Source organism: Sardina pilchardus, chromosome 13 (assembly GCF_963854185.1).
Source record: "Sardina pilchardus chromosome 13, fSarPil1.1, whole genome shotgun sequence".
In the NCBI taxonomy this organism is placed as follows: domain Eukaryota; kingdom Metazoa; phylum Chordata; class Actinopteri; order Clupeiformes; family Clupeidae; genus Sardina; species Sardina pilchardus.
This window is the reverse complement of record NC_085006.1, coordinates 7270950-7292524: the sequence shown is the minus strand read 5'-3', so window position 1 is coordinate 7292524 and position 21575 is coordinate 7270950. Positions and strand designations below refer to the sequence as shown.

Genomic DNA, 21575 nt, shown 5'->3' with positions numbered 1-21575 from the left:
TCTTTAAATGAGTGATGAAAGTTTTGGTCTTATTTGAGAATAAAATGACATATTTGTTTTTAATTAAGGACCAAATTCTCCCATTCACGCCTTATTCCTAAGGCCTTTATTCCCAAGCCCACTTCCAGGAATGCACTTTTGAGTTATGCACATTTTTGAGCAAATTATGTATTTAGCTTGTTTGCAAGATATTGTGAAATAACGGTTATTTTGTCTGTTTAACCATGAAGCCTTATAGGGAAATGTCATGCCACCTTGTGACACTGGGACAGAGACATAATGCCACATTAAGCATCAAATTCGAAACTGGAAGGTTATTTTGTAAAGTTCATTGCACATGCAGCCTACATGTTCCGGGACTATACTGTCTAGTCTAGACTACATCAAACTACATCTGCCTAGACTACATGAAATGCAATATGCTGTTTCATCTTGTAGTGGTGCTTGACTTGATGATATAGTACAGCCTTCAGAAATGGTTAACAAAAAGTGTTCAAGTCAGTGGCAGAATGTGCATTGTTTGCGTAAGAAACGCTGAGGTTTTGGAGTAGCTCCTCTCAAAGTGTGTAACTGCCTCCATGTCGTTTACGACTTATGTCAATGGCAGAATGCTCGTTGCGAATTGCAAGTGCTTCCAAGTGTGCAACAATTGTGCAAAAAAGAGGCTATACCAGTGTATTTCACATAACCACCCACATTGGATTATTGATTCCAGTTTTGTCTTAAAATCTATGAGACACTTTGCACCTTCCCTACTCCTATTATAGTTATGTCTGTCTTTTGGCATGTCTTCACTCAACTCAATTTCAATCAATGATCAATACTCATTTTATATCACCGGAAATCTGAAGTGTTCTTACAGTAGCAGAAAAGTAAGAGAAAGGTAATTTCACACGATCAATCACTGGGTTATTTCCCCACCACAATGGAAAGGAAGTGGCTGCAGTGGGTAGAGGAGGGTAGATGCATGCAGAAGCTTGCACCTGAAGAAAGGCCCATGTAGGTCACTGTGGTTCTGTACGTTTGAAGAATCGTCTGAATATCAAGTTAGCATCTCTAAAGAACCTGTTCATTCGTTCCTTGTGTTGTAAAAGTCAGACGTATCCTTATTGTCCGAAACTGTTTATCTGTTCAAATGTTTTTTAACAACTGAGCCAAATTATAAGGTAGGATATTACATACATTCATATTGTATTATCAAGTGCTTGCTGTAAGAAAACAAAAACAAAACATTGTGTTTTTCATTTCTAATATTAAATATATACTCAATAGTTTCAGTCTCTTGCAAACCATGCGCTAAAGCATACTTATTTTATGCATTTTCGACTATCAGAATATTAGAAAACAGACTATTCAGAAAACACACACTATATGCAGGTCTTCATTTCTATCAGGGCAAGTAATACGTTTGTCCTGACTCTGTGGTGTTCCACTATTCATAAAGAAGATGATACGGTAAAACCTACATAGTGTGGGTTCTGGAGACTGAGGTGGAAACACTGAGGCAACAAGGTAGTTGTCTGCTGTTCAAATCAGACCCATGGTGTGCCAGTGTTGGTAACTTAGAGACTTCCAAGCAGACAACTCTGCCAAAAAATGTCTGGCAGAATGATAAATGGGTCAGTAGTCAGTAAGTGGCACACTGTATTCTATTGAACTAGACTACTGTACTTTTACTGCCTGTTTGTTTTTGCCCTCTTTTTCTATTCAGGTTTGAAATCATCCTTTGAAAAGGCACTATGGAGTACAGCTGTGGTCTGGTCACTAAAAACAAGAAGCCAGGTCTGAATATGAGGCATTCACCACTCCAATTCCCTTGTTACTTAATATTGAGAGAATGATCATTTCAAACCTATGTGAAAACTTCAGTATTACTGTACTGTCTCACAATTTAGTTAGCATGCTTAAAAGATTTAGGTAATTGAAATGCTGTTAAGGTCACCTACTGTAGGAGCAGCATGTTTCCAAAGGTTTTACTACTAGACTACTGCTACTACAATTACTGGCAATGATGATGATGATAATAAGACTAAGAATGAGAATAATGAATCATGCTGGATGAAGGGTAAGGGTCCGTGTATGTTTAAAGATTAACTGAACTTTGGTAAGGGTACTGTTAAAAGAAATGGCTTCATGGTCCGTGTATGTTTCGTTCATTTGATATTCAATTGAGAATCCAAAATCAAAAAATCAAAAAATGACACAATCATAAACAAATAATGAAATAACAAGTAATTTTTTTTATTTTTTTATTTTTGATTCTCAATTGAAATTCAAATGAACAAAACATACACGGACTATGAAGCCACTTCTTTTAAAAGTACCCTTACCAAAGTTCAGTTAATCTTTAAAGTTGATTTTATTAAGTAAACTTGAGTAGTTGATATATAATTCCCAAGTTATGTAGTAAGTGTATTAGTATAAATGTGCTTGTGTTATACTTGTAAATATTTTAATAGTTCTTCAGACTAAATTAGCCCACTTTCAGTTTATAATAGCAAACTCGTAAGCACTGAGAATTATACTGTAACTGTAGAAGTAACTAATAAAGATTGAAGTAACTAGCAAAGATACTAGTTACTTTAGCATTTTTAAATGCAGTAAAGTATTAGGTGCACTAAAAGTGTACTGTTAGTTTAGTATAAGTATATATAAGTATATATACTTTTTTGATCCTGTGAGGGAAATTTAGTCTCTGCATTTATCCCACTTTGTGAATTAGTGAACACACACAGTGAATACACACTAACCCAGAGCAGTGAGCTGCCTACCCAACAGCAGCGCTCGGGGAGTAGTGAGGGTATAGGTGCCTTGCTCAAGGGCACTTCAGCTGTGGACTGGTCAGGGATCGTACTGACAACCCTCCGGTTACAAGCTCGAAGCCCAAACCAGTAGGCCACGGCTGCCCATGTATGGTATGCCCATGGTACTGCAATTATATAGCACTTTTCCTCTCGTCTGAGCACTCAAAGCTCTTTACACTCTCACACACCAATAGCGTAGGTCCCACCGAGAGCACTATTGGGGTTGAGTGTCTTGTGAGGAGGAGTTGGGGGTCAAACCTGCAACATTCCAGTTGCGTGGGTGACTCATCTACCTCTAGTCGACCAACGACCAACAGGACTTTTCAAACAACACTGGAAATACACCTGACATAGCCTAGTTAAAAGTTGTAATTTTTAGCCTCTCAATGTTCAATGGTTTCTTTGATTATTTTGACATTATCTTGATTTCTTTTGCAGTTCCTCTGAAGAGTGTGGAGGTAGATGTGCATGTAAAGGGACATGTAGCCACAGTGACCTCCACTCTACGGTATGTGAATGGAGAAGAGCGCCCCCTGGAGGCTGTGTTTGTGTTCCCTCTGCCTGGAGAAAGTGCCGTCTGCCACCTCAGTGCCAAGATAGGAGACACAGAGGTGGTGGCAAAGCTGCAGGACAAACAGAAGGTGAGGTGATTGGACAGCTGAGATATAATATATGATGTAGAAATTAGGTGCAATTGATTACTTCACTGTATCGTAATAGATAAAAGAAAATACAGTGCCTATAGAAAGTTATCATACCCTTTTGAAATAGTTACTTATTTTGTCTTACAGCCTGAAATCAAAACCCATTTTTAAAAAAATCTTTTCCAGTTTTATTAACAAATCTAGCTGTACAAGATCAAAATAATGAAAAAAAAGTCAACAGTTCTGAAAATTAATAAAAAATTAAAAACTAGAATAACAGGGTTGGAAAAGTCATCATACCCCTGACTTAATACTTTGTAAAGCTTGCTTTTGCTTTCATTACAGCCATCAATCTGTTTGGATATATCTCTATTATAGCTTTGCACACCTAGATAGGGGAATATTTGCCCAATTTTCTGTGCAGAAATGTTAAAATGTAGTCAAATTCTGTAAGGAATGGCGATGGACTGCTCTCTTCAAGTCAATCCACAGATTTTCTATAGGATTTAAGTCAGGGCTCTGACTTTGTCACTCAAGGATATTCACCATCCTATCCTTAAGCCACTGCTTTGTTCTTTTGGCAGTATATGTTTAGGATTATTGTCGTGTTGGAAGGCGAATGACCTCCCCATCCTCAGCTGTCTAGGAGAGGGACACAGGTTTTCCTTAAGAATGTGGGTGTACTTGGCAGCATCCACTTTCCCTTCTATCCTGACCAATTGCCAAGTTCCCGCTGAAAATAAACATCCCCACAACATAATGTTGCCCCCACCATGCTTCACACTAGGTATGGTGTGTTTTGGGTGGTGTACTGTGTTGGTTTTCGCCAAACATTGCGCTTGGAGTTCAGTGCAAAAACACATCTGGAATATTCTGCTACCATGTGGAAAAAGCTTTTATGGTCAGATGAGACTAAGATTGAACTTTTTGGAGACTAAGATTGAAGTTTTTGGACTGAGCTCCAGGCGCTAACCAAACACAGTATACACACCCAAACACACCCAAAACACACCATACCTAGTGTGAAGCATGGTGGGGGCAACATTATGTTTTGGGGATGTTTCTCATCAGCGGGGACTGGGCAATTGGTCAGGATAGAAGGGAAAATGGGTGCTGCCAAGTACACCCAAATTCTTGAGGAAAACCTGCGTCCCCCCCTAGACAGCTGAGGATGGGGAGGTCATTCGCCTTCCAACACGACAATAATCCTAAACATATACTGCCAAAAGAACAAAGCAGTGGCTTAAGGATAGGATGGTGAATATCCTTGAGTGGCAAAGTCAGAGCCCTGACTTAAATCCTATAGAAAATCTGTGGATTGACTTGAAGAGAGCAGTCCATCGCCATTCCCTACAGAATTTGACTAAATTTTAACATTTCTGCACAGAAAATTGGGCAAATATTCCCCTATCTAGGTATGCAAAGCTATAATAGAGGCATATCTAAACAGATTGATGGCTGTAATGAAAGCAAAAGGAAGCTTTACAAAGTATTAAGTCAGGGGTATGATGACTTTTCCAACCCTGTTATTCTAGTTTTTAATTTTTTATTAATTTTCAGAACTGTTGACTTTTTTTCATTATTTTGATCTTGTACAGCTAGATTTGTTAATAAAACTGGAAAAGATTTTTTTAAAAATGGGTTTTGATTTCAGGCTGTAAGACAAAATAAGTAACTATTTCAAAAGGGTATGATAACTTTCTATAGGCACTGTAGATGTATGCTTACATGCATTATTTGTAAATTTTAGACACATTTGAGTAGCTTCGAAATTGAGACACTGATGATGGGCTAGGCCCGAAACGTTTGTCTTTCTTTTTTGTTTGTCAGAGCCTATAATGTTGTTGTGGCTTTTTTAAATACAGTTTTCGTATGAATTCCAGCACCTGAGTGCGGTCTCTTGACGACTTGACTTAAAGAAAATCACATTTATGTGCAGAAAAGTTGTAGCCTGACCAGCCAGACCCACATCAAGATGTAGGGTCTGGGAACTCACCGTAGGGCTCAATCGGAGGGATGGGATAAACAGTTGTCTTTCAAATTCCATGCAATAGGATAACGCTAAACAAATAATCTTCAGGATAGCAGGATGCGTAACCGTCACAACTTCTGGTCGCATGGCATGTCAGTCACCATTATGTTAAGCCCGCCCCCCGACTACACGATGTGATTGGTCTGGTGATTCTGCCAAAGCCTGGCTCCCAAGCTCTACGGAGAGTTGCTAGACTGACCCGGACAACTGCTAGGGGCGTCTAGATTTCGAGGCTAGAAAAGTTGAGCATTGAGATTTCTTTTTTATTTAATCAATTTTATGTGAAAAACATTACAATAATAAGTGATATAGCAGACGCTTTTGTCCAAAACAGCATAGGCTATACTATATTTTCTTATAAGAACCAGGCAAAAGACACCAAAGAGTTAAGCTCACCCCCTCAGTGTTCCCAGAGAAACTTGTATTGTTTGGAGGACAGGCTGTCCTTTGTTCATTTCCAATCTTTGTAGCTTGAGCTGTAAGCCTATAGGCAGCAAGCGAATCATGAAGATGTTTGCTGAATGTGGCAAAAAAATGTAATGGGCTTGAAATTGCATATGGTTCCTGACTGTATTGACATATTACTGTACTGCTTCTATTATATGCTTATTAGTGTGTTTCTTGGTCTCGGTGCACTTTTGGACTCAAGACAATGGCACTCTCCCATGGTCCAGGCAGCAGTATGATGATGCCTTCAGCTTTTCCTTTGTCCAGGCCCGAGAGAAATATGATGATGCGTTGAGCTCGGGCCACCAGGCCTTCCTGTTGGAGGAGAGTGCTCAGAGCCCAGACGTGTTCCAGCTGAACGTGGGCAGCCTGCCTCCAGGAGAGAGTGCTGCCATCACTCTGGTCTACATCTCAGAGCTGGCCATGCAAGCTGATGACGCCCTGCGCTTCTGTCTGCCCGCTGTGCTCAACCCCCGCTACACACCCCAGGGTGAGAGGCCATGGGGGAGCACGGAGCCCTTCGGTTGCTGTTAGTTACTAATTCACTGATTGCTTTGAAGTTTGATTTCTGTATGGTTGAAGGCGGCACCTGAGCATTTGAGGGTAAATTAGTAAAAATGCAAAAAATAGCTCTGTAAAATTCCACATGCATCTTCCCAACTGTCTTCTCAGACATGGACAGGAGTCAAATGGCCACCGTGACTTCAGTCCCAGCTGGTACGGTGCCCTACACGTTGGCTCTCAGTGCTCAGCTGTCCTCCCCCCAGTCCATCTCTAAAGTGGAGTCCAACTGTCATCTGGAGCCACTGGCTTACCTCAACCCAGACAAAACACAGGCCACGGTACGGAGGGCTGGCCATTATGAATGTGTGATTATAAGCACTAGGTGCTTATGGTGTTGTGTTAGTGTGCTGTAATATTATATTCCTCTCTGATCCTCCAGGTGAGTCTCTCTCCAGGCCACCTGTTTGATCGAGATGTGGAGCTGCTGCTGTATTACCAGGATGCTCATAAGCCCACTGCCATAGTGGAGGCTGGACTGGACAGTGCTGAGCCAGGTGAGGGCTTGTGCTCTTCATGCTGATAATCTGGACATTTGTGTGGAGCTCATTTGTTAAAGGCTGTGGTTGAAAAATAATGCATCTTACCCATTTTGTATAGAGAAGTTTAGTCAAGTTAATACAAATTAAGTTCCCCTCTCTGTTTCTCCCCCAGGCTCTTTAATGGGTGACCCTGTTGTAATGATCAGCATTTACCCAGAGTTCCCTGCTGCAGCAACATCCTCACTTGCCACATGTGGAGAGTTTATTTTTGTGGTGGACCGATCAGGGAGTATGGACTGCAAGATGCACTCAGGAAAAGATGCAAAGATGCGCATAGAGAGTGCCAAGGTACCATGATTGCAGTGGTGGTAGAGAGAACCTAAATGGTGCTCTTCTCAGTGCACTCAGGAGATAAGGCACGCACGCTGATGGGCTGCTCTGGGCTGCTCTCAACGCTTGACTTCTCCCATGTTTAACCTGCACACTACACCCTGAGACTTCTCAATGAGCTTCATACTGTAACTTTCACTGATTTTACCTCCAGGACACTCTGCTCCTGCTCTTGAAGAGTCTCCCCATGGGTTGCTACTTCAACATTTACAGCTTTGGCTCTCATCATGACCATTTCTTCCCGTTAAGTTTACTTTTTCATTACACTACATCTGATGTTAACAGTTGTGTATCTTCATATCAGATTAGTGCAGTGTGATGACTTTTGTCTGCTTGAAAGAGGATATTACAGTAATCTTTATTAATCAATCAAATTAGTCATTCCTAGCCTGGGTGTTCCCATCCTGCCTTGCACTATGATTTCACGCTGCTAAGGCAATCTGGAAACTACCACCCTGATTTTTGACTGAGATAGGGGACCAATCGCAGAACAGGGGGAAAGCAAAACCATGATAAGCTATGCACAGACGCATTTGATAGACATCCGTGGCGCCCAATGAACGGATCTGGGCATTTTTTCAAATACTAGAAAATGAACGTCTGGTTGCCAGACCACGTCTCATTTGAGAAGTGGTTGGCGCTAGCCAGGCTAAGTGATTCCATGACTTGAGTAACATTATTAACATGATGACCTCTTCAGGAAAAGCGTCAAGTACAACCAGAAGACGATGGACGATGCTCTTGAGAAAGTGAAGGGAATGAGAGCAGACATGGGGGGCACTGAGATTCTTCAGCCTCTGAAACACATCTACAGCCAGCCCTGCATCCCCAGTCACCCCAGACAGGTGGGAATTACTGACTCATTGTATTATCACCTGTCTCCAGTTCTGGCAGCAGTGTAGATTTTCTTGTCTGAAATTTCAGGTATAAAAGTTTTGAGACTTCTGAGTTCTGCCTCTCTTGTCCTATCGTATACGAGTTCTTCTTGTATGTTCTTCAGCTGTTCATTTTTACTGATGGAGAGGTGGGGAATACCAAGGAGGTTTTGGACCTGGTGAAAAAAAATCTTCACTCCCACAGGTTGGTATAGCCTATAAAATGACAGTTGTATTTTCAAGTTATTTATGTACATGTAGGACATTTAAGTTTCATTTTTCAGTTGATGGACACAGATCTGCATTAGTGTGCTGTATGTCTGTCATAATATTCCTTCTTAACCAGTGACATGGAAGATCTGTGAAATTAAGAGGACTGGAAGAAAGAAATGTCTTAGCTAATGTCTCAAGTAGAACTGAATTTCTTTTTTCGCAGTGTCAGGTCTGTGGCAAAGGATTATCACATATTTTATGCATCTTTTGTAGTCTGGATTATACGTTAATGTCATATTGCTTTCATTTATTTTGTCCGTAATTATGTAAAAGTATTTCTTTATGTTGCCTTTTTATATTTTCTTTTTGGGAGAATAGTACTTATTCTTCTTCTAAGTGAACTAGTTCCTGTTGGTCGAGGTTGGATGTCTTGATGATAGGTTGTAATTCCAAAGATTGGTACTAATTTGCACAGTTTGAAATTGAGGTAGAATCTTTTCTATTATTGTTACAATAAATTTGTATTGTGTGCAGGTGCTTCTCTTTTGGAATCGGAGAGGGTGCCAGCACTGCTTTAATCACAGGCCTGGCCAAGGAGGGCTCTGGGCATGCTCAGTTTATCACAGGAACAGACCGCATGCAGCCCAAGGTAGGAGGACATGGAGACAACAGAAGGCTTGAATTCTGAGAGAGAGAAGAAATCACCTCTTCTGCATCTATTATCTTTATCTTACTTGAAATCTATTATGGTTCAGTAAACTGTGATTGGTCTATTTTTCTTCCTATAGGTGATGCAGTCTCTCCGCTTTGCTCTTCAGCCAGTCGTCAAAAATATCTCAGTCAAATGGAACCTTTCAGATGGTTTCACAGGGGCCCTTCAGATCAAAAATACAGTCCACAACCGAATATCATTCTTTCAAAAACTTGGCAATGTGAAAGCTTTTTTTCAAAGAAGGAAGAGGACCCAGGAACCTGGCCAGTCTGGAGGAGATGGCCTAAATCCACTTTCAGTCATCCCTTTATCTCCACCAATCACTGTGCTCTTCCAGGGTCAAAGGGCACTGCTCTATGCCCAGCTCAATGGAGTGGTAGTACTTTTTCTTGGTTCAGTGCTGCACTAACTTAAATGTTCATTAGCGGTCCTTCCAGATTAATGTTAATTTTTCCATTTGTTTCTATTATTATTGTTTTTAGTTTTGGACTTCTTATAGACAATATTAGTTAAATATATGTAAATAGCAATTTGACTTCAGAGTTCTATTTGAAAGCACAACATTCATCTTGAATCATATCATATTAACATACAAGGTTTCCAACCTCATATAATAATATTTTATCTGCCTGTCTTGTCCTTAGAATTCAGAGCATTCTGAAGGGTCTGTGACAATACAATACAACCTGAAAGAAGACTTGATTGAGGAGCAACTGAACTTCTGTCTAAAACCCACACAACATACTGGGTAACAGTCACACGCATGCACGCATACACACACATGTATATACACATGTATATACGCCTATAAGATGAGATTCAATGAGTGGATTCACTGTGTGGTCATATGACGTGTTGGTTGGATTTTTAAATAGTTAAAATGATAATTTATTCAATTTATTAACATAACATGATAACTAATATATTTTGATTGCCAAAATAGATTTCTTTCTTTGATTTGAAAAAATGGTCTGTCAGAAAAGTTTACAGGAAAGTACGACGTCGTATTAGGGCCACGTATAAATATATATTTTTCCAAGGAGAAATAAACTTGTATATTTGCCACATGATAAAGTCGCAAATTTGCCACATTATAGAGTCGCAAATTTGCCACATTATTAAGTCGCAAATTTGCCACATTATTAAGTCGCAAATTTACGATTTATTCAGTAAACCAGATAACTCAGTCGCAAGTTAGGCTACTGTTTAGTGTGCATAATGTATACGGTAGACAAACTATATCATTATTTTAGCCCAGAATCACCAAATCACCATACAGTATCACCATACCATCTAAGTATTTGGATTTTGAAGAGACGCTGCAAGAAACTTGGCCTGTTTCAAAGAAAAAACCATAGCAGTCTGAGGCGGTGATGGCTTTTGTCCACCAGCAACTAACTGAACAGATGCAAGGTTACAGGTGGTTACATTTGAGGGCAGTTCAGATGGGCTTTGTAGTTCAGCTTTATAATGTGGCAAATGTGAAACTTTATAATGTGGCAAATTTGTGACTTTTTTCTCGCAAATTTGCGACTTTATAATATATTTATATTATTTTTAAATATATTTATTTATAAACATTTTTCTCAGAATATTGATATCATATTGCTTGGACCCCGTTAATTGCCGCACATTCATTTGATTCATGATATTTATGTCAATGTCTGTTATTATTCATTTTGTGATATGAAATACTGGAATTTTAGAAGTCTACTGGTCCTTCCCCACTTCAGGCTGACTCTCCACCGGCTGGGGGCTCGAGCCCTGATCCGCTCACTGGAGACGGAGGAGAGGGCAGCAGGACCAGAGGCGAAGGCCCTGAGAGAGAAGCTGCTGCAGCTCAGCCTGCAGTCTGGAGTCAGCTGCACACACACCGCCTTCATCGCCATCCACAAGGGCAGCGGACAGACTGTGCAGGGACCTCTGCTCCACAGACCTGTGCCAACGCCAGGTTAGAGTGGATCTCAATATATAGCCAATGTGACTCTGTGTTCAGGAAAATAATTGCTCTTTTAGCCAGTTTTCCCCTACATTTTGTGCAAAAATGTTGACACCATTTATCACACTAAATGGAGTAATGACCATTTTGGGGGCTGCTGATCACAAAATTCTCCCTAGATATGCTTTGTCACATATGTTTTTTTTTAGCCTATTTTTGTAATTATTTATTTTTGTAATTATATTGTCGTATATTAAAGCAAGCATCCTTTGGCACTTCAAATAATGTTTTTTTTCTTATCAATTACTGATTGCTGATCATGAAAATCACCTTGAAAATGTATCATACATCGCTTTAGAGAAATTACCAACACAAAATTGAGGGATTTTCCTTTTCAAGCTGTTTTGGCCTGTTTGTCCTCTATTTCAAACTTGATTCCTGCTCTTCAGAAAAGATATGACCTCACTTAGGGTTTGTCACTTATTAGTCTGTGAATCAATACTGAAAGTTTGAATGTTAAGACATTCATTGATGGACGAAAGCATCGCAATCAAGGGTGGACAGTAACTAAGTACATTTACTTGATTACTGTTACTTACTTTTCTACTTAAACTTTAGTAAAAATCTGACTTGTATTGGAGTAATATTTCACTTTAAGTAAAAGCATTGTTCTGCACCTCAAAGCTTTATGGTAATGAAATTGGTTTAGATGTGACTGTACCTTTACAACGGATAAAACAGATGTCACTTAATCAGTGATTTATTGCATTGGTGGGAAGTTAATGTAATAACATTCCCACCAACATAATAACTTAATTCAGACTGTGCAGGGACCACTGTGCCAACGCCAGGTTAGAGTGTGTCTCTACTTCTGTCCTCAGAAAAACAAGAAGTTGCTGTTAACCTGTTTTTTTCTGATGTTTTATGCTTCTACCAGGAACGTTTTTTGGTGCCTGTTCACTGCCAATCCCAAGGGGTGGAATGGCCCCAGTGGCTGCATCGCTTGCCATGTCTCCTGGTAAGCATTTGCTCCACACATTACACTACACTAACACAACAAAGATTTTGCTTCCTGAAAACTCTTGATTGTATAGTAATTTTGATACTGTCATTAATCCCCATTGAAGAATAGGTAGGTGATCATGAAAATCACTTTGACATTTTTGTTTCATGTTTGTTTTATAGATTACACCTATTTTGATAAGATGATATCATATTTAATTCGTATTTGAAACCTATTAGTATATTATTCTCCAACTATGCTGTTTTGGCAGCAGTACAGTGCTACTCTGGGGGGCCTGATTGTAAAGATGCCCCCAGTTTGTGACAATTTAGCTGCCTGGCTTTTCTAGCTGTTGGCTGCAGCAACTTGAGTTAGTTAGGTAGCACTGACTGTATTGTTTGTTTTGTGTGTCTGTCAATTATGATAGAATTGGACAACTTTGCTATGTTGCCCATCCAAAAATAATTGACCTGCTCATCCACATAGACGAACACATTATTTTTTTGTATCACTGCCTCTCTATTCCACACAAGACTTTTCCATTACATTACATTTCATTTGGCTGATGCTTTTTAACCAAAGCGACTTACAACATGAAAAAACATTTAGGTTTTAAGAGCACTTCTAACAACAAATAAAAAGTCAAGTAGGCAAGTGTTAGAGTCTTGAATTTGATGCTTTTCCACTATTTCTGTAATTCTCCACACTGTAGTATGACCCACATAGGACGCATATTTTGGCAGCTGAAAATCACCTTGAAATGTTTGTATCATGCACCACTCTAAAAAAACTATTTTGAGGACACACACACACACACACACACACACACACACACACACACACACACACACACACACACACACACACACACACACACACACACACACACACACACACACACACACACACACACACACACACACACACACACACACACACACACACAGATACAGACACACGAAGGTTTGCCAGTTCAACCCCAACTCTTCATGACCAAGTGTCTTTGAGCAAGTACTCAAACTCAAGAGTTTCAGGTTATGAAGTAAGGGATGTTGAGAAATTGAGATGTTGATGTTGAAATGTACTTTCTGCTAAGAGAAAATGCAGGACTGTCACTTTGTTGCTTTGAAACACCATACCATTCACTACGATGCTAAACTACAAAATTATTTTATAAATACGCCGTTAGCCCAAAATGTATGCTTGGAAGTGCATTGTCAAGGCTATCCAATAAGCCTTGTCATGGATGGCATGGTGTTCTCAGTGCGTATAGCAGAAAGGATCCTATAGGAATCCCATTAGCTCTCTTTGGGTGGTGTTCCCGTTTGTCATAAAAGTAGAGAAGGTATTCAACATATTGAATGGTACTTCACCCTAAAGTGCTGTTGTGCTAATGGCTATGGTAAGAACCGTGTGTTCCCTGCCATCCACAACTTTGCATAATTGATTGCTTCACCTGCATGCTTCGGTTCCGGCGCCGACGAGAGAGGCAGCAATCCTAAGTAGCTCGTGTTGTTTTGTGCTTCAACGTGTTTTTTGTTTAGTTTAGCTTTACTTTCTTTACTACTGCTCCTTTAGTCATGTTGACTTATTGATTTGCTTTGTATTTTCCTGTTTACATTGTACTGTATGTTGTGTGTGGTGTCTTAAGCTGCTGGGACCTTGAATTTCCCCTTGGGGATCAATAAAGTATCTATCTATCTATCTATCTATCTATGCCTAAATTCCCTGTGACGTGCCAAACTGCACCAGTTCTCCCCCAAGTGGCTAAAATAGCTAAATGAACAAACTAAAAGTGGATATAAATGGCTCCTGCATGAATATGATTATGAGAGATGATTTTTTGTTGTTGAGGGTGAACGTAACCCTACCACTCCATTAGCTCCAACTAATGTCATTTATCCCATTGTTGGTGGTTTTGGACAATATGACACATTTAGTGTCAGAGATCAATATCACAAGTTTCAATTGGATCCAACATTTTCTGTTTGTTTTACCATTTCAAATTAAATTGTTTTTTTTTTATTATTTCAGAATCTGATGACGATGACTACGAGAATATTCGCAATAGTGGAGAACATGACTACATAGTTTGTATACCCAACGTTGAACAATTAAAATGTACACAGACTAAAACATCATCTGGATGTCATGGTAAGCCTCCACAGAAACCTTCCTTAAATCCTACACACACACACACACATGCACGTGCACATTACAAGATCTGTCAGAGCGAATTAAGATTTAAACTGCAGGCAAAATGTCCCTGATGCATTTTATAGGCCTAGCAAGCTACCTGTTTTGACAGCACAAATGAAAAAAAAAACATGGAAGAAAGTTTCATCAGATAGAAAAGACACACTTGTAATAATTGGTACAATGACATGATAGATTGAACAAAGCAAACAGATGCATACATTTTATTAAGAAATGCCTGTTTCTGTGGAGAGTCCTACACCAAAGGTCAAGGTACAGTCCACAGGACGTTTTTTGTGGAAAAACAGAAGGTTCAAATTGAATATTCAATTGTTGAATATTCAACATTTTAGAGATACTCAATACCATACCACAACCTGGATACTGATATTCTAGATTTTGTGGGGATGTTGTCTAGGAGAAGTAGGTCCCGGTTTAGTGAACATATTACACATTTAGCATCAGAGAACATATCAAGTAGTTTCCAATCCAACATTTTCAATTTCAAATTTAACTGTATTTCTGCCTTCAGAATGTAGTGATGATAATGATTACCTAAACTGGAAAGATGCCGTAGTTGATTCCGATAGCGATGAAGACTGTGCCTACGTGAATGAGATTGACGTGAATTGCCTTAAAGATGGAAAGTTGAACGGTAGGTACTTTACCAGTCATACATTTCAACAGTACAGAAACCTTTCTAAATCCTCCACACACACACACACACACACACACACACACACACACACACACACACACACACACACACACACACAGAGAGAGAGAGAGAGAGCAGAGAGATCCAATGTGACACAGATAGGCAATGTGATACAGACAAAAACATCTTCTGGATGTCGTGGTATACGTTGGGTGATGAATCTCGCAATATTTAAGGAGGTGCAATGTGGAGATGAATGAGGCAATGTGGAAAAGCATGTATTTCCCAATAAGTACAGTGCTCTCTAGACAAGCAATACAGCAACGGTCCTCAAGTGTAATTGCTTCTCCTGGAGCAGGATTCTGTTCATGCGTAGTCCATGCATCATGAATGCATAGACACAAACATTTTGGAGGTATCTGACAGCCCCACATGCCACATTGATGATACAGTTTTGGCCAGCACCACATGCGTGGAGCACAGATGAAATTGTGTTTCTGTCATCAGGATGTAGTGGTGACGATGACTACGAGAATTGTCATAGTCATTGTGAAGAGCGTGACAACATAGATTGTGTACCCAATGATGAACGATTCAACGGTAGGTACTTTATTAGTGATACATTCCTTAAATCCTACACACACACACACACACACACACACACACACACACACACACACACACACACACACACACACACACACACACACACACACACACACACACACTCACACACACAGACAAAAGCATCTTCTGGATGTTGTGGTATGTGATGGGTGACTATTCTTGCAATATTTAAGGACATGCTGAGAATGAGATTAGCCTTACGTGTAGAATAAATATGGCTATGTAGTATGGACAATGTATGAACAACATGAACAGATATGTGCAGTGTAGTAGCAGTAATATAAATACTGTATATGCAGTGTATTAACAGAATATAAGAAAAACAGAATAATATGGATATCATGATAATATGGATAATGGCTATATAATTGAACAACACAGACAAAGGTATCAAGAAATATTATTGAATATACAGTGGGGAGAATAAGTATTTATAGTATGTATAATGTATAGTATTTTTAGTATGCTAAAGTTGACTAAAAAAGGAATATAAAATCATCTTTTGGACATTGATCTTAATGCCTTATTAAGAAAATGAGCTGGTTTGATTTGCATTGAGCTTATATTCCTCATTTTAGTCAACTTGCATGGGTTCAAGTGCTTATTCTCCCCACTAGAGGGCCCTCTCATCAAAGTCAAGGTGTGGCCCACAGGGAGTTTATTTGTGGAGAATCAGAAAATAGTTTTAATGAACACATTCCACAACTTGTGTTGTCTAAGAGAAGTATGGCCTGGTTTGGTGAACATAATATTACACGTTTGGTGTCAGAGAACCCATCAAACATTATACAATCCAACATTTTCAATTTGTTTTACAATTTCAAATGAGAACTGTTTTTTGTGTTCAGGATGTAGCCATCCCGATTTGGATAGTGATGAAGATTGTGATGAGCAAAGCTATGTAAATTGTGAACAATTCAAAAGTAATGTGATTAAAGGTAAGCTACTTTATCAGTAATACATTTCAAAAGTATACATAAAAACAGCAGGAGTTGATCCAAAGTGCCAAGTATAAACAATATATTACACATTTCGTTCCAGAGAACATATCAAACAGTTTACAAACCAATATTTTGCGCTCTATTTTGATTATCAGAAACACAGTACAAAGCCTGACGCAAATTACTTCTATCTTACAGCCAGTCAGTGGTGGATTCCATACGCTTTGTGTTCACTGTGTGCTGTGTGTGTTCACTAATTCGGTTAAATTGGGTTAAATGCAGAATTTCCCTCACGGGATCAAAAAAGTATATATACTTATATATACTTACTTATATTTTCTATGAAACAGACAATTGTAAGATGACATAAGCTTAGTTTAGAATTGTTTAAGAACAGTAGACCTCTGAAGTTTGCCTAGAAAAAAGATACCATCTTTGAGGTCCGGTTCTATGGGAAAATAACAAGGGGATTTTGGCAGAGGATAAAGCGTGTTCAGGAAAACGTCTGCATTTCCGATTTCGTCGTCCCCGCGAGAGTTTAACAGGTGTGATAATTCCAAATCCCCATGTTATTTTCCCATTGTAAAAATCTCAAAGCATCAGATCCTTATCCAAGCAAACGGCGAACTTCAGAAATCTAGGCTATTTAAAGGTGGAAAAATCCAATTTAGAGGATGAAAGATCAAAAGTTTGAACACATCTATTGATGTACAGTATGTGTCTTTTTTTTGGAAGAACAAAATTGAAAACTGATTTTAATACCTAGGAGTGAGTCAGTTGAGATCACAAGAGCCCAAGGGTCATAGCTTACCGACTAGAAATGGGCTTGCCTTGTCAGTTTTTGGTTGACACAATGAACTCCAATGAAACCACTAAATAACAACATATGCTAGGCCAATATATTGCATTTCATCTGCCAAACAACAACTACAACTTTGTGATTGTGAATAGAATGGGATTTCAAGATTTCTGTTTCTATGCACAGTCTTGAAAGTGCCTTTTATGTCTATTTGTATTATAGTTCCCCAGACCTGTGAGGACCCTTATTTAGAACTAATTTCCCTCCAGAAGGCTGATGGGTCTTGGGAAATGGAGTCAGCTCTGGCCAAGATACTTGGGAGGACATATGAAAAGGCCTATCAGTTGATGCCAATCGGGGTATGTGACTGCACTTAATGAAAACTTAAAACTTGTGAGCTGGAAAATTCAGTGTTTGAGGTTATTTTGTATCTTTCATTGGGGAAAATCTTCGTCATTATTATGCTGTTGATTTGACAACATTTCTCAATGAGCTAAAACCTGACATCTGCACATTGTAAAATCACCACAACTTCTCTTTGGTTCGTGTTTTACTGATTAACACTATGGAGATATTCGTAGCTCAGTGTTTTTTTTATGCATAGGCCAACAGGTCTGTTTCAGCTACAGTTCTGGCTCTGATTTGGCTCTATGGTTTCTGCCTGGAGGCCCGCGATGAATGGCAGTTTGTAGCCATGAAGGCAGCATCCTGGATTCAAGCTCAGAAAGGTAAACTGCCCTCCTCTCACTGTCAGTTTAAAGACAGAAAGAACTGTGTGTGTGTGTGTGTGCGCGCTCTCATTATGTGTATCTTATGTTGCAGTGGACTGTGTGTCTCAGTGTGTTCAGGCTGGAAATGCTCTGCTGGGATGTCAGCTGCAGCAGGAGACTCTGGGCCTCTGAGGACTTGAGGATGTTTTTGACAGTGTTCTTACTTCTCAAATCTACTGGGCAAGAATGTGCTTTGCCAGGGCCTCAAGGAAGGCTTGTTGATTTCTAGCCTGGAAAACCCAGACGAACTTCCGGCATATTGGGATTGGCTCTGCAGTTGCAACTGAGAAGGGCCTGGCCATGTTGATTTCAGAAATAAAGGGATCATGCAGCTAAAAGTTGTGTATACCTGAGAAAAGTTATGGAATCTACCACCATGATTCTTAACCTGTCACAGTTAATCTGTGTAATGGTGAAAGTGACAGATAAGTTTAGTTATCAATATGAAAGAGCAACCCATTTTAAACTAGATGTACAAAATATGGCCGCTGCCCAGTCCTGCACATTCTCTGCAAAAAATAAATCATGCTTGTCTATTTGTCTCCATCTACTCCATCCCCTACTTTTGTGTATGTAAATGAGTGTGTGAAAAAAGTTGACATTGACAATTGGCATTTCGATATATATTCACAGAAAACTGTGAATTACCCTCCTTTCGGAGGGCCTGGTGCGACAGGTGCAATGGATCAAAGCGAAAAACAATGGTTCCGTGTCATCCTTGTGGGGCTACATGCCCACCAAGTTTTGTGCACCCCAGTCTTTCAGTGTCCTGGGAATTGTTGACATAAAAATTACAGAGAAAAAAAATACAAATCCAGAAGGGGAAAAAATCGGACTATATACACCTACTGTATACGACCGCCGCTGCACCACAGTTAAATAGGGCACACTTTTGTCAACCAACCAGTTCTCAGGAAAGTGTGTTGCAGGATAAACTACGACAACTAAATGTGTTGAAACCTGATTCAATACTTGGCACATGGACACAAATACAGTCATGCTGTATAACGAAGAACCGAAGAATGTGGTTGACATTACTGTTTTCTTCCACACTGTTACATTCCAATGTTATGTCCAATGTCGGAGATAGCAATGTATTTCAATAGACAGCTTGTCTGGAATAGATCATGGGTGTTTGTCACTTAAAATTGCTGATATTAATGTAATTTGAACCAAAACACTATAGAGTGAGCTGCCCCCTTTGGTGATTGGCTGAAACGGTTTGGTTAAGGTCTGGGGACAGGCTTGCTCCACTTTTTGTTTCCAGTTGACAGAGCCAGTACTGTGTGCGCAGAAAAGGCATTTTTTCTAGAGAATACTCAATGTATTCAATAGAATACAAAACAACACAAAATGGACAGCTACCAGATTCTGAGGAGATTCTGAGGAGAAAAAGTTATCCTGGAAATTTCACAATTTCAATTGTGTCTGCAAGATACTCTGGCCACGAGCAATGATGCAAGTTACTTTTACCCCAACCATTGGGGGTAAAATTCTAATCGGTGTATCTGATATAGGTGGGGCAAAGGCGAGCTAAGCTGATGAAGACAATGCTGCATCGTTCAAACTCATTACACATTGGTCATAGTGTTATCCAATTGCGTCGAAGTCCGGAATCAATCAGAGTAAATATTGGTCGTACTGTTATCCAATTGCGTGCAGTGACATTTTCAAATGCACGCCTGATGCCTCCCCTCGAGTTGGGCCACATTAGTCGTGGCCAGACCCTTAATCTGAAAGACTCCAGGGTCTGGTTTACAACTAGGCTAAGAAAAAGTGCTACAGGTTAGGAATCGCTTTGAGTCACATACTAGCCTGGGTATTCCCATCCTGCCTTGCGCGGTGATTTCATTCACGCTGCTAAGGCAGTCTGGAAACTAACACCCACATTTTCGCCTGATGTTGGCAACCAATCACATTCACAGAACAGGGGAGAAAGCAAGACCATGATGAGCTATGCACACACAGACGCATTTGACATCCGTGGCGCCCAATGAACGGATCTGGCCATTTTTTCAAATACGAGAAAATGAACGTCTGGTTGCCAGACCACGTCTCATTTGAGAAGTGGTAGGCGCTAGCCAGGCTAATCACATACAGTCTCTTGAGGTTAAAAACCATCCGTGTGTTGATTGTTTGGGTCTGAAATTAAATAGTTTAAAGGTTCAGTAGGCATACTCAATGCTGATGTTGATATTTGATCTTCTGCCAATGAAATGACTTGCCTGCAATGCTCCTGGAAGAACATTTTGATTGGCTATAGTGCATGTCAGCCTGAGCTAATTTGTTTAACTTGTACAGAGAGAGAACACACTGGTCAGAGATAAGAAGAGTGCAGGCAATTAGCGTCCCCCCTTAGTCACTAAGTGTTCGAGTTGCAGAAACCAGTGGGATGGGCTGGTTTACAATCCCTGGGAATATGTGTCATGTTTTTTGTAACCTTGTCATGAGTTAGTCATCCTCAAAGCTGAAGGTAACAGCAATAGTCACTGTACGTGCAGACACCTCACCAGTGGGATGGGCTGGTTTACAGTCCCTGAGAATAAGTGGGGTTTTTTGTAACCTTGTCAGTCATCCTCAAAGCTGGAGTTAACGGCAATAGGTCACAGACAGCTAAAATTATTAAAGACCAACTTCCCTTATACCTTTCATGCCATGGACTGGACCATTTATCAATGGTGCTAAAACACTTTGGATAAAACAATCTCTAGTCTTAAATCTAAAAATGTAAATTGTATTGAAATAAATTGTATTGAAATAAAATATGGTAGAATCAAATCAATATAATAAACACAATGTCAGTGGTGAACATAAAACTGCATGAAACAAATGTTTGCTAAACCAGCAATTGGTGACAACAGTACAGGGTATTGAGGTGTATGGCTATAAATTATATGGTCATTCTGCCCTATCACCATCACTCAATTTGATATTTGATATAGGCCTATCTAATCAAACTCATCCATGTTCTTGAATATGCCTACATTGGAGAGTCTGTTTTACTTAGTAGGCTAGGCTAGACTATTGTTTGAAGCTGTGTGTAGTGCTGCAGTCTCTGTAACACTGGAGGGCAGCAAATAGGCATATATCTCTGATCATGCATTAAACTTAAGCCTAGCTTAAACGCTCAACAACCTATGCTGTTCCCTAAAATAGATCAAATTGTTAATATAAGTATCTATCTATCTATCTATCTATCTATCTATCTAGCATATTTAAAACTGTCTGACACAAAAAGCAACCCCAAAATATTTGATAAGAAGACCTTTTTAGGATGTTTGCACAGGTAAATATAGGTTCAGTTTAATTAGCAGCATCTTAGAAAAATAACTAGGAATCTTGTTTAGGGACAAAATAGGCAATGTGTTTCTATTACAACAAGGAATCTTTGGCGACCCTACTGGGCCAAATATTTTTAGTCTAGGCTACCAGGTGAACTAGGGCTATCTTACGCCTACTAGTAGGCTAGCCAATAGTTCTTT

General features: G+C 39.6%; 1 protein-coding gene across 4 annotated transcripts; it reads left to right on the top strand.

Moving 5' to 3' along the window:
• Positions 1-1067: 1067 nt before the first annotated feature.
• On the top strand, positions 1068-18643 carry LOC134099609 (von Willebrand factor A domain-containing protein 5A-like). 4 transcript variants are annotated; one of them, XM_062552545.1, is made up of 22 exons: positions 1068-1166; positions 1712-1782; positions 3243-3445; positions 6195-6417; positions 6600-6769; positions 6871-6985; positions 7143-7318; positions 7515-7603; positions 8061-8205; positions 8361-8440; positions 8983-9097; positions 9237-9536; positions 9805-9908; positions 10867-11111; positions 12037-12117; positions 14137-14256; positions 14831-14953; positions 15464-15556; positions 16432-16521; positions 17546-17682; positions 17928-18051; positions 18146-18643. In XM_062552545.1, exons 2-22 carry the CDS (start codon positions 1740-1742, stop codon positions 18223-18225), a joined length of 2856 nt encoding a protein of 951 aa, XP_062408529.1. In that variant the 5' UTR covers positions 1068-1166; positions 1712-1739; the 3' UTR covers positions 18226-18643. The 4 variants fall into 4 exon arrangements, with proteins under 4 accessions (XP_062408529.1, XP_062408528.1, XP_062408527.1 ...); XM_062552544.1 differs by having other exon boundaries at positions 6195-6456; positions 10894-11111; XM_062552543.1 differs by having other exon boundaries at positions 6195-6456.
• Positions 18644-21575: the final 2932 nt, after the last annotated feature.

Excerpts from the sequence above, each read along its gene's own strand:
- LOC134099609 (XM_062552543.1), top strand. The coding sequence starts at position 1,740 with ATGGAGTACAGCTGTGGTCTGGTCACTAAAAACAAGAAGCCAG. Across the intron at positions 14,257-14,830 it reads AACATCATCTGGATGTCATG|AATGTAGTGATGATAATGAT; the intron begins GTAAGCCTCCAC and ends TTCTGCCTTCAG. Across the intron at positions 15,557-16,431 it reads CAATGATGAACGATTCAACG|GATGTAGCCATCCCGATTTG; the intron begins GTAGGTACTTTA and ends TTTTGTGTTCAG.